The 12,783-nt window shown below is 44.4% G+C and overlaps 1 protein-coding gene across 1 annotated transcript; it reads left to right on the forward strand.

The window, feature by feature from the left end:
• Nucleotides 1-207: 207 nt before the first annotated feature.
• LOC107727725 (CMP-N-acetylneuraminate-beta-galactosamide-alpha-2,3-sialyltransferase 1-like) lies at nt 208-11,041 on the forward strand. The gene is made up of 6 exons (XM_016537680.1): nt 208-480; nt 1,013-1,206; nt 1,478-1,657; nt 4,190-4,235; nt 4,422-4,541; nt 10,874-11,041. The coding sequence occupies exons 1-6, from the start codon at nt 208-210 to the stop codon at nt 11,039-11,041; spliced, it is 981 nt and encodes a 326-aa protein (XP_016393166.1).
• The last annotated feature ends 1,742 nt before the right edge of the window (nt 11,042-12,783 follow it).

Below are 12,783 nucleotides of genomic sequence, written 5' to 3' on the forward strand. Positions count from 1 at the left end.
GATGGGCTATCCCTTTAAGCAATGAGATTCTGTGCTGAATTGCAAAGTCACAGTATTATGTAATACATTTGCAGTGATACACATTGTATTCATAGCTGTTATTATATGATGTCTCTTCAGCATCCCAACATAAACCACTCTCTTTTCCTATATAGGTCTATAATATTTCAGTTTAAAGCGACAAAACCTCCAACATAACTAACCAAGATGGTGGTTTTACAACTGAGACATCAGCGCTACATGACCGCACTCCTGAGCTCCACTACCATCTTGTTACTTCTGTACTTTCAAAACTCAGTGTTGGTTTTCACCTACGGTTCTTACGGTTTTGTATCTGAGAGATCGCCATGTGCTTGCCGTATCTGTGTGGCAGACAGAGGAAATAGTAACTGGTTTAGTGAGCGATACGACCCCAATGTACCAATTCTGCTCAACAGCACCAACAGTGTATTGAGTACAAACGTCTCCAGGTGGTGGAAGGTAAGAAACATTACTGCAAAATCAATATACAGCCCTTACTTTATTTAGTTTTGTGGCTTTGGAGTGGTAAAATTTGTTTAATGTTTTTGAACGAAGAATCAATTTAATGCATCACTGCGGAATTTTCTTTAAACAAAGTCTGTTCCAAAATCTTTGATATTTTTATTTGAATCTTTATTAAATCATACATATTGATGGAGACTTGTCCACCATTTTTAAATATATATATAATAAAAATATACAGCTTTCAGGCATACAATTAACAGAATTGTAATGTTAAACCAGATGTTTAATGCCAACATAGAAAAACGCTGTTAGAGAACACAAACATGTGAAATTACTTTCACTAAAAACCTCATAGTTACGGAGATAAAGACCTTTTGACAACTAGCTCTAGTCTCTATTCTTCATTCATAATAATTCCATTTATTTTTATAATTACCTCTTGAAATGGTTCACTACTATAAACACTTTTACAAGAGTGGATATTATACTTAATTCTGATGCTAAATGAATTAATATTGTCATACAGGAGTTACAAATTGTACCAAATGCCGGCAACTACACAGAGGTGGTGGATCAGTTGTTTCCTCTCTTCCCTGATAAAGAGCACTACTCAGACGCCGGTCCAGATCGCTGCAGAACCTGTGCTGTGGTGGGAAACTCTGGGAACCTGCTGGGATCCAATTATGGTCCTCTCATAGATTTCCATGACTTTGTCATGAGGTAGTAAAGGAGATTATATTGGCCTGTATTTAGTTGCTTGTAAGGTTGTCTTTCACTCTTTAAGTTAACGAGAGTTTAGAGAATAATGAAGCATCAGTGTTGATGGAATGGATATGTTGTGCATTTATCAACTGAGGCTGTGGTTGAATTCCTTGAGTCATGAGATCACATTAGATCAGGTGATTCCAGATTTGTGATTTCAAAAGATGCCTTAAAGGCTTTTCATTAGAATATCATGCACACCTCAATCTCCTTAGTGTTTTTCTCTCAGGATAAATAAAGGCCCGACAGAAGGTTATGAGAAGGATGTGGGGTCAAAGACGACTCACCGGATTGTGTATCCTGAGAGCGCCATGGACTTGGACAACTCCACCCATCTGGTGCTTCTTCCCGTTAAGATTCTGGACATTCAGTGGCTCATCAGTGCCTTCACCACTAAAAACATCACACAGTAAGAATTAAACATACATTTGTGAACGATGCACTGTTAAAGAAGTTCCCTTTCAATACTACACTCGTACTGCGTCTTTGCTAGACGCTATGGGAAAAAGTCATTTTTTTCTCCTAAACTGAAGCCTTTTTCAATCACGCAGTGAAACTGCACGGCTATTGGTTCGTGCAGTATGTTTTAAAAATAAACCAATGACTCGGCAGCGGTGCTGCACAAACCTATGGCAGCGAAGCCCGCCAAAGTGGGCGGAGTCATCTGGCTATATAAGCGCCCGCTTCGCCATAGGATTCAGATTTCTTTCCTTCAGCGATGACGACGTTCTTCGCATCTCCGCTGACTGAAGAGCCTGCTCGTCGTTGACACGCCTCGCAGTGGAACGACTCTGCCCGGCTGATTCAGCGCCTTTTGCCGCCTTCAGCGACGTGCAGCAGGCGAGATAATAAAGAGCAAATTTCTAAGAGCAAATTTCTATTTCCGCCGTTACTGCGGTACGTGCAGGGCTCCCTTGCACACCGATGATGGCCAGTTTCCTGCTTGGGGAAATCCCACACCGAATCCGCACTCACCGAGACGAATTGCTCCCACTGTGAGAGCATGAGTCTCGCCTCTCTGCGCTCGCTGATAGCTTTCTTTGCTGAAAGCGACCCTGCCCCTCGCACCCTCCTGTTTTCTTCCTCCCAGGAACCTGTGAGGAAAAAACAGCGGGGCAGAGGATCTCAGCGCTCGGATGCGAGCGAGCTTACATCGGCTCAGTTCCCGCGTACCTCGCTCTCTCCACACAGAGAGTCTTCCCCCGTTCTCTTCACCCAGTCAGGCCAGCGAGAGTGATCTAGTCTCGTTCGGTGGGAGTGACGAGGAGCTGCTAAATGACAGCCTGTCATTAGCAGCCTCGATTGCTGACCCCGCCCCCCTGCCGCCGTCCGAGCCCAGCGACGTTAAACCCGGGACGGACGCCGAATTACTCCGTGTCTTCTCGAAAGCAGCCATGTGGACGAGTGGTTCCTGCCGGGGCGCCGTCAAGCCCCTTGCCAGCGATCCTCTCCTTTTTTTCCGGAGGTCCACGAATAGCTCACCAGATCGTGGCGTGCCCCATACTCTGCCCGCCTCCGCTTTGCTGCTTCATCCGCCCTCACCTCGGTCGACGGCACTGAAGGCAAGGGGTATGAGAAGTTGCCTCCGCTCGACGAGGCAGTGCCCGCGCATCTCTGCCTGCCCACTGCGATTGGCTGGAAGGCTAAGGCTGCCCATCCATCTAAGCCATGTAGGGCGACGTCAGCCCTCACTGGTAGCGCCTGCTCCTCAGCTGGGCAAGCGGCCTCGGCACTCCACTCAATGGCCGTGCTCCAGGTCTTCCAGGCCAAGCTCCTCGCCAGCACAGACGAGTCAGGTCCGGACCCTGCGACACTCAGGGAGCTCAGGAGTGCCACAGATCTGGCTTTCTGCACAACAAAGACCACGGCTCAGGCTATTGGGCGCTCCATGGCCATTCTGGTTGTGTTGGAGCGCCATCTATGGCTGACCCTGACCGAGATCAAGGACGCTGACAAGGTCCCGTTCCTCGACGCCCCGGTCTCTCCCAACGGTCTTGGCGGGCTTCGCTGCCATAGGTTTGTGCAGCACCGCTGCCGAGCCAACGGTTCATTTTTAAAACATACTGCACAAACCAATGGCTGTGCAGTTTCATTGCGTGATTGAAAAAGGCTTCAGTTCAGGAGAAAAAATTACTTTTTCCCATAGCATCTAGCAAAGACGCAGTACTCGTTCCCGTATCTCAGGGAACCGAGGTTACGTTTGTAACAGAGTGCGTTTTTGGTCTGCTCTTTTTTAATATCATGAAACATTGCCTTTAATCAGGGCAAATTTTTAAATACTTGTTTTGTATGATGGACTCAAGAAAACTTTTTTTATTTTAAATACAACTAAAGAACCTCATACAGAGTTAATATATTGTACAGAACTGTCTGACCTTTTCATAAGCTAAATGTTATTGAATGTTTAATTATTATCTGTATCTGCCAGTTGCAACCTCCATGAAATAACCTTTAAATCTGCTATGGAAGTTAACTCAAATACAAACAAATCAGCAGATTTATCCATATATTATGTCAATTAAACAAAAGGTTTTAATAAGTGAAACTCAGTTTTATGTGGTCATATTTGACTCACATATTGTTAAACACAACTATGACTATGGTTGTGTTTAAGTAATGGAAAATACATAAAATTAAGTTAATGTGTAAATGTTGGGAATTGTTATGATGTGCCTTATTTGTTTGTGACGTGCCTCATTTGTAAGTTACTTTGAATAAAATGTTTGCTAAATGTAAATGTGTTCTATGTCAGTTATATTAAATACAGAGTGTTGTTGTTAAAGGTTAAAAAAACACAGTCTGCAAAAACATTTTGGCTTAGAGCCAATTTTAACGAATGCTATGCACACACTTTGAAGGAAGGATAGCATTTTTCTGAAATGATTATGCAACTTTCTGTGTTCACACAGCTTTTGTCTGTTGATATCTTATTCTGTTACAGAACATACACAAAAGTGCCATCTACAATCAAAGCAAATAAGGACAAGGTGAACAACACAAACTTTTACATGAAATCAAGCAATCAATCAGTCAAACAACAAATGTTAATTTGTTTTGATTTGCATGGTTTACTAATACTACCTAATTGAAATCTTGATATTGTAGACTCAAAACATGATATTAGAAATGCATGTTTCATAAATGTCCTGATTTATTTCTGTCATTGTTTTTAGGTGATGATCCTCCACCCAGAATTCATAAGATATGTCTATGATAACTGGACAGAAGGGCATGGCTTATATCCATCCACTGGTTTCTTAACACTGATATTCGCTCTTCACATCTGTGATGAGGTAAAACTCTCATTCTGAGTCTCAAACTGTGTGGCATTGCATTGCCATCATTATTGAGGGTGTGTCAGGTGTTGCAGTGATCTGAATATACCAGAATAGAAACCCCAGTGTAACGAGGCATCAGCAGAGTGAGAATCCATTTGCAGCTTTATTGAAATCATGGTCGTACAGGCAGGGTCAATGACCAGCAAACACAACAATAGAGGCTGGGCAAATCGTAATCCAAAAACAGGCATAAGGTCAGGACAGGCAGCAAACATTCAATAAACAGTTTACAAGTAATCAGAGTCCAGGGGCAGGCAGCAAGGAATCACAAGGAGAATAATCAGTCCAAAGATAATCCACGGGCAGACAAACACAGGAAGAAAGACTCAGAAATGTTCACCAGGGCAAAACAAGACTTTGCGAAGAGGAAGTGTCTAATTGCGCTTTTCCACTACGTGGTACGACTCGGCTCGGCACGGCTCAGTACGGTACGACACGGCACGGCATGGATGAACCCCAACCGAGGTGGTACTAAAAAAAGTACCAGGTACCAGGTACTGTACCCAGTGGAAAACCCCCCAAAAATGAACCGTACCGAGCCGTACCATGCAGTGGAAAAGCGCCATAAGAGCAGCTTAAATAGTCCACAGATGAGGTTCAGGTTTGCGAGTAATCAGTGCCAGGTACCTGAGTGGGAATTGTAGTCCAAACAGGGTTTTAATATTTGGGAGAGAGATCCCTCTGGTGGCAAGCGGGAGGAACCGCGGGAGTCTCGTTTGTGACAGAGCCTCCCCCTGTGAGCGGCTCCTGACGTGAGGAGGCAATTGACGCCAGGGTCTTCCACGAGGCAGAGGGGCCGGTTTATCCGGATGCATCCTATGGCATCCTATGGTTCTCCGGCACCTGGAATCAAGTAGATCACGAACCTGGCACACCTCCTTGCAGTCCACCAGGATGGGTGGGGGCCCTGGCCACTGGTCTGCTCCTCCTCCTCCACCCTCGGACCACCAGTAGGTTTAAGAAATGAAACATGAAAAGTAGGGGAGATACGATAATTAGAGAACAATGCCAAAAGATAAGAAACTGGTGTAATTTGTCTAACAATTTGGAAGGGACCCACGTACCTGGGACTGAGCTTCTTACATGGACATCTGAGGCCTCAGGTGGATAGCCAAACCCAATGACCTGGGGTAGATTGGGGCGTCCGTGGCGGTCAGCTTGCAACTTTTGCCTCCTGATGGCATGTAATAAGTGAGTGTGAGCCTGATTCCAAATGTCTTCGCTTCTCTGGAGCCACTCGTTGACGGAGGGTACCTCGGTGGGTTCCCCTGACCATGGGAATAGAGGGGTGTGATGAGTGGGGGCGGGGCCGAGAGCCGTGGGAACGGAGCGAGGCCGGTGGAGTAATTGATAATGAGTGACACCTGCACCACTCACCGGTCTCGAGTCTCACGGAGGAGCTCCGGAAGGATAAAAGGGAGGAGTGACGACCGTGTCGAACGAGAGAGGACCAGGCCTGGAGTTTATTTTGTGTTTTGTGTGCGGCAGTCGTCCGCGAGGGGCTGCCGCTTTACTTTCGTTTTGTGTTTGTTTATTTTATTAAAGTGTTCTTTGAACATTCGCCGGTTCCCACCTCCTTCTTCCCGAACTATGAACTTTGTTACATTGGTGCCGAAACCCGGGAGGAAGGAGGGACACGCTGTCAAGAGCCCTCGCTGCTGAGGGGGATCGCGGTGCTGAGGAGATCGGGCAGCAGGAACAAGCGGAGAGACCGCCGGTGGCTGCCCGAGGCGGTGGTGCTGGAACTATGGAAGACGAGGTGGGACGGAGAGCTCGCTGCCGTGCTCCTGGGTCGAGGAGGGGTGGCTGCCGTCCGTGAGGGAGCGGAGGAGTCTGCCCGTTCGCCAGGAGGCCGGAGCCTGCTGCCGTCCGCCATGATTGGGGAGTAGCAGGGAACGGGGGACTCGCTGCCGGCTGCCCTCAACAGGAGGAGCCATCGCCGTCTGCCAGGAGGCGGAGGAGCGGTGGGCCGTCCACCAACGATGTCCAGTACCATCGCATGGCACCGTGAGTGAGAGCCTCTCAGCCGGTTGAGGACCAAGCGGCAGTGTGTCCGGGAACCGGACCGATAAATATATATATATATTTTTTCCCTCTCTCCTCTCTCTCGTATCTGTCTCTCCTCATCCTTCCATCTCCCTTACCCCCAGGTATGCCGCGGCCGCCGTGATCGGCTTCCCCGGAGGGGGGAGGGGGGGAGTAGAGCGCAGTCTCGGGAGTACCCCCCGGCCTGCGAGGGGCGATGGGGGTATGTGACGAGTGGGGGCGGGGCCGAGAGCCGTGGGAACGGAGCGAGGCCGGTGGAGTAATTGATAATGAGCGACACCTGCACCACTCACCGGTCTCGAGTCTCACGGAGGAGCTCCGGAAGGATAAAAGGGAGGAGTGACGACCGTGTCGAACGAGAGAGGACCAGGCCTGGAGTTTATTTTGTGTTTTGTGTGCGGCAGTCGTCCGCGAGGGGCTGCCGCTTTACTTTCGTTTTGTGTTTGTTTATTTGATTAAAGTTTTGTTTAAGTGTTCGCCGGTTCCCGCCTCCTTCTTCCCGACCTACGAACTTTGTTACAAGGGGGTTGAAAGCCCATTACGCATTGAAAAGGAGTTAGTCCAGTGGAAGGCTTTTGAAATGAATTCTGTGGATATTCTGCCCACATGAGGTATCGACTCCAGTCTGCTTGGTTTTGATGGCAGTAGTATCAGAGGAAACGGGTGATCTTCTGATTGAGATGTACTGTTTGACTATTGGATTGAGTGTGATATCCTGACGTAAGGCTAATGTTAATATTGAGTTGCTGGAAGAAGGCTGACCATACTCTAGATGTGAACTGAGGGCCTCGATCCTACGCGATGTCCTCCGGAAGACCATAGATGCGAAACACGAAGTTGCACAAGAGTTCAGCTGTTTCAAAAGCTGTGGGTAACTTGTGGAGTGGAATGACACGACAGGCCTTGGAGAAGCGATCTACAATGGTGAGTATTGTGGTATTACCATTGTATTTGGGTAGATCAGTAATAAAGTCTATGGCCAGGTGGGACCATTGTTGGTGAGGAACTGGCAATGGCTGCAGTAAGCCAGATGGCAATTGTCTGGGAGGCTTGCTTGTGTTACAAATGGTGCATTCACGAATGAAGTCTATTGTGTCTGCCCACATGGTTGGCCACCAGAAGCTGTTCTGGAGAAGGTGCAAGGTTGCAGTAATTCCAGGATGACCGGAGCTGCGCGAGGAGTGAACATGCTGTATTACCTTCTTGCGGATGGTCTGATAAATCCCTTTGAAAGTTCTTCCTCGATGTACTTGGTCATAGCCTTGGATTCAGGTTGTGATAAAGGAAAATTTCGACCCTTAGGGGGCACTGCGCCTGGTAACTATGGCACAATTCTATGGCACAATCACTGGATCGGTGAGGAGGTAGTTCCGATGCCCTGAATTTGCTGAAAGGTCAAATAGGTCGTTGTATTTGGTGGGAAGAGTGGGAGGAAGAGCTGGTTCTTCCTTAACTGCAACAGTCTGAACAGAGATTGGGACCCTGTCAGTGAGCCAATTGACGTGACATGATGGATCCAATTGAATGATCCAACCCTCCTTCCATGAGATGGCCCTCCTTCCTTCTCAGTGTGAAGAGTCCCGGTCTGTAGTTGCAGATCTACGGTGGTGTGCATGACTCTCCCCGCACAGAGAGGGCATCCATCTAGCGCTTCCACTGCCAAATGAGAGGTGCAAGAGATTAAAGGGAGTTGATGTTGTTGAGCAAACTCATGAGACATAAAATTCCCCGCTCCCCCCGAAATCTAGTAGGGCAGATGTTTTTATGGTCTTGCCCTCAATAGACAGTACTACGGGCACTCTTACGCAAGAACTTGAGTGATGTGCCTGAATACATGGACTCACCGTAGAGGGGCTACAAGGAGGTGGTCTTGTGGGACAGGAAGCCCTCAGATGGCCCGCAGTAAAGGCAGAGATGTTGTCGTATGCTGTGGTCTCGTTCCCCAGGAGTCAGATGTGTATATCCAAGCTGCATGGGTTCTGCTGGAGATGAGGGGATTGGATATTGCGTGCAGGTGATATAGCTCTGGGAGGACGACGAGAATGAATCAGATTATCAGCCTGAATCGCCAACTCAATGAACTGATTTAGTGATCTCCCCTCGTCCTGGCAGGCCAGTTCAGATTGAAGCTCCAAGCTGAGTCCTTTGCGAAAGATGAGTTTAAGTGTGCTCTCCACCCAGTCCGTTTGTGCTGCCAGTGTGCATAAGGTAGGTGCATATTCAGAGGCGGTGTTCTTGCCTTTACATAATGAGAGTAATTGATCATCAGCAACCTTACCTCCCTCCAGATGCTCAAATATCTCCCGAAAGCGTTGAAGGAAGATATCGAAGGACGGGAAAGCTGAGCCATCCTCTCTCCAAACAGCTGTCACCCTTACCAAAGCCTTGCCAGTGAGAAGTGAGCATACCAGGGAGATCTTACTGACATCAGTGGTGTACATCACCGGTTGCTGATTGACAAACAAGGAACATTGCTGTAGAAATCCCTTGCATTTAGTTGGATTACCATCAAACTTTTCGGGAAGATCCAGTCGAGGGTTAACAGATTGTAGTGACAGTGGAGAGTCACTTTCACTCATGTTTGGTTGAGAGGGCACTGGGTGCGGAGGCGACATGTGTAAATCCCGAAGAGTCTGAATGAGCTCCTCCGTTAGCGAGGTTAAATGCGCCAGCTGATGTTGATGAATGGCGAGCTGGTTAGCTTGAGCAGATAACTCTGTGGACAGCTGAACCAGGGCTGCTGGATTGTGTGGTGGCGAAGTCTTCTGTAACGAGGTGTCAGCAGAGTGAGGATCCATTTGCAGCTTTATTGAAATAGTGGTCGTACAGGCAAGGCCAATCACCAGCAAACACAACAATAGAGGCAAGGCAAATTGTAATCCAAAAACAGGCATAAGGTCAGGGCAGGCAGCAAATATTCAATAAACAGTTCACGAATAATCAGAGTCCAGGGGCAGGCAGCAAGGTATCAGAATCAGAATCAGAAAGAGCATTATTGCCAAGTATGTTTGCACATACAAGGAATTTGTTATAGTGTCACAAGCTTCCAGTACACGGAGACAACAACAACACACAGATAATACAAATAAGATGTGAATAAAATACACATGCATAAATATAAACCACAAAAAAAGAATAAATTGTATGTACAGGTGTGCTATAGATAGAATAGGAATAGAATAAAATAAAATAAAATAAAGTTGTAGGGATGTACTAGGATTTAGGGTGATAAATAAGTATAAGGTTATTGCACATACTGTACTTTAATTGCACAATGGGAGAACATTAACTGTTCATGAGGTAGATTGCCTGGGGAAAGAAACTGTTCTTGTGCCTGGCTGTCCTGGTATTCGGTGCTCTGTAACACCGACCAGATGGCAAAAGTTCAAAAAGGAGATGGCTTGGATGTGATGGATCCAGAGTGATTTTCTGAGCCCTTTTCCTCACTCTGGATGTATACAGTTCTTGGAGGGTAGGCAGGGGGGCACCAATAATCCTTTCAGCAGTCCGAACCGTTCTCTTAGAGGAGCTGAACTCTAGCATAGTGTTTGTATTGTATGTGCTCCCATGGATGGAGATGATGTCTGTAACAACGTTCGTAGTCAATGGAAGAAGGAAGCGGGAACCGGCGAACCTTTAAAGAACTTTAATAATTGTTCACAGATTTAATTGCAGCAAAACAGCTCAAACGACAGCGTGTGGTGTGAAAGTATGGATTGAAAGAAAACAGACTGCATTACACTTTTATTCGAACAGAATATCTCAATGGAGATCGTTGAACTCTTAACTTACATGTTTGCCGGTGTTTTCAGTTCATCAGCGCTGTTTTCATAGCGTAGAGAGAGAGCATGCACATGGTTGCCAGGTTGGGAAGATTACGTAAACGAAAGGGAAGAAAATGTATCGATTTCAGAGAAAAGCTCTGATTGGCGGATCCAACTTCTGAAATCTGGAAACAGCGACCATGAAAGCTTGTGGAGGCTTGTTCCCAAAGCAAGTTAACGCAAATGCAAATTAAAACAAAACATTTACGGGATAAATACCAAGCAGGCAAATATCGCAGACGATCATGCTTAATAAATCGAGAGTAGAAATCTTGATCATGATTAAAATACGATTTGTATTTGAACAAATGATTTTGAGAAATACCCTAAAGTTAGTAAACATTTTTTTTCTTTTGAAAAATAAACTTTTTTTTATGTCACAGAAATTATTAATGCATTCTTATCTCTGTTTTACAGGTGAATATATTTGGGTTTGGAGCTACAAGTGATGGAATCTGGCATCATTATTTTGAAAAAATCTTGACTTCATATGAGATTGGCATTCATGCTGGAAGATTTGAAAATGAAACAATTAATCGGCTCCAACAGGAAAACAAGATTCTGATTCACAAGGGTTGGACATGAAGCAGAAACACTCCCTTAGTACTGCGCAATATTGCATTACAATATTGAATACTGAATTTTGCTGCTGATACGTGCAGCAAAGACTTTCATCTCAAGAGATCAACTTTTCTGTGTTTAATTTGAGCTTCTCTAGCAGCACTAAATGAAATTCTGTTATTTTTCATTTAGGAGACACTTTGTTAGTAGCTTGTACCTGTGATTGTTGATGAGTTAGTACACTGTAAGAAAAATATGCAGAAAATGGAAAAGGTGCTAGTAATTTTCCAGGACATTATCCGTTATCCATTGTAATCTGAAAACACAAAATGCAATGCGTAATTAAAAATGCAGGTACAAAAACCTGTGGAAAAATCAATCCAGAAAATTCCTTCATATTAACACAGTAGATTGTGCATTATTTTTTACTTTTCTTAGAGTGCAGCATACTAACTAACTACTAATAAACTGCTTTAAAGTATAAAACTTAAATTGTAATCGTTCAAAAATGTGTACGTTTTCGATAATTCAATGGATTTAAAAATAGTTATTTATATTTTAATATTATATTATGCATTTATATTGTTACGAACAAATCTAAATTACAATATATAAAATATATATGTTTTTGCTGAGATTTGACACAATTCTGCATCGTGATTACGTAATGACGTCATCACGCAATGTCATCACAACATCATTTAGCAACTTTTAGCAACAAATCAACCTTCCTTTAGTAACTTCCCCTAAAATTAGTTGGCAACACTGAATCTGAGATGGGGCCCCTGGGTTGACAGCATTATCACCAAAGCACAGCAGAGATTGTATTTTTTAAAGAAACTGGTGTCTTTCCATGTTAATAGCAAAATTTTTGTGATGTTCTATTTTGCTTTCATTGAAATTTTAGTCTTTTGCAGCATCTGTTGGTATGGTGACGCTACTGAAGCTCAGAAAAAGTGTTTAAGGGAAATAGTTACTATAGCTAGTAAATTATTGGGCACTACAATGCCGAACCTTGAACAGATTTACAGAGATAGAGTGGCCAAAAAGGCAGGAAGTATTGTGGCTGATTTAAAACTCCCACTCAGCTCCTCATTCGATCTATTACCATCTGGGCGAAGATATTGTCTCCCTTTGGTAAGTTTTCTTTTATCCCACAAGCAATAAGACTGCTAAATAGCAGTAAAGAACCATGAAGTCAGCTGGTCTGGCATCTTATCTTATTGTTGTTGTTGTTGTTGTTGTTGTATTATGTGAGAGGGTTATGTTGTTTTATGCTGTTTGTTAGTGTGATGAAATGCCTGTTGATAACGCTGCAAATCAATTTCCCCAAGGGGACAAATAAAACTTACCTTACCAAATTAAGAATGTAAATAGTGTTTTACCCAGATAAGTAGACTAATAATAATTGTATTGTTTTTTATTTAATTTTGATTGTTGCTCCCTTTGGTAAGTTTTCTTTTATCCCACAAGCAATAAGACTGCTAAATAGCAGTAAAGAACCATGAAGTCAGCTGGTCTGGCATCTTATCTTATTGTTGTTGTTGTTGTTGTATTATGTGAGAAGGTTATGTTGTTTTATGCTGTTTGTTAGTGTGATGAAATGCCTGTTGATAACGCTGCAAATCAATTTCCCCATGGGGACAAATAAAACTTACCTTACCAAATTAAGAATGTAAATAGTGTTTTACCCAGATAAGTAGACTAATAATAATTGTATTGTTTTTTATTTAATTTTGATTGTTGCATGTTATATATTGTTTATG

The sequence above is a fragment of the Sinocyclocheilus rhinocerous genome, unplaced genomic scaffold, assembly GCF_001515625.1.
Source record: "Sinocyclocheilus rhinocerous isolate Xijiao unplaced genomic scaffold, SAMN03320098_v1.1 scaffold1028, whole genome shotgun sequence".
Lineage (NCBI taxonomy): Eukaryota > Metazoa > Chordata > Actinopteri > Cypriniformes > Cyprinidae > Sinocyclocheilus > Sinocyclocheilus rhinocerous.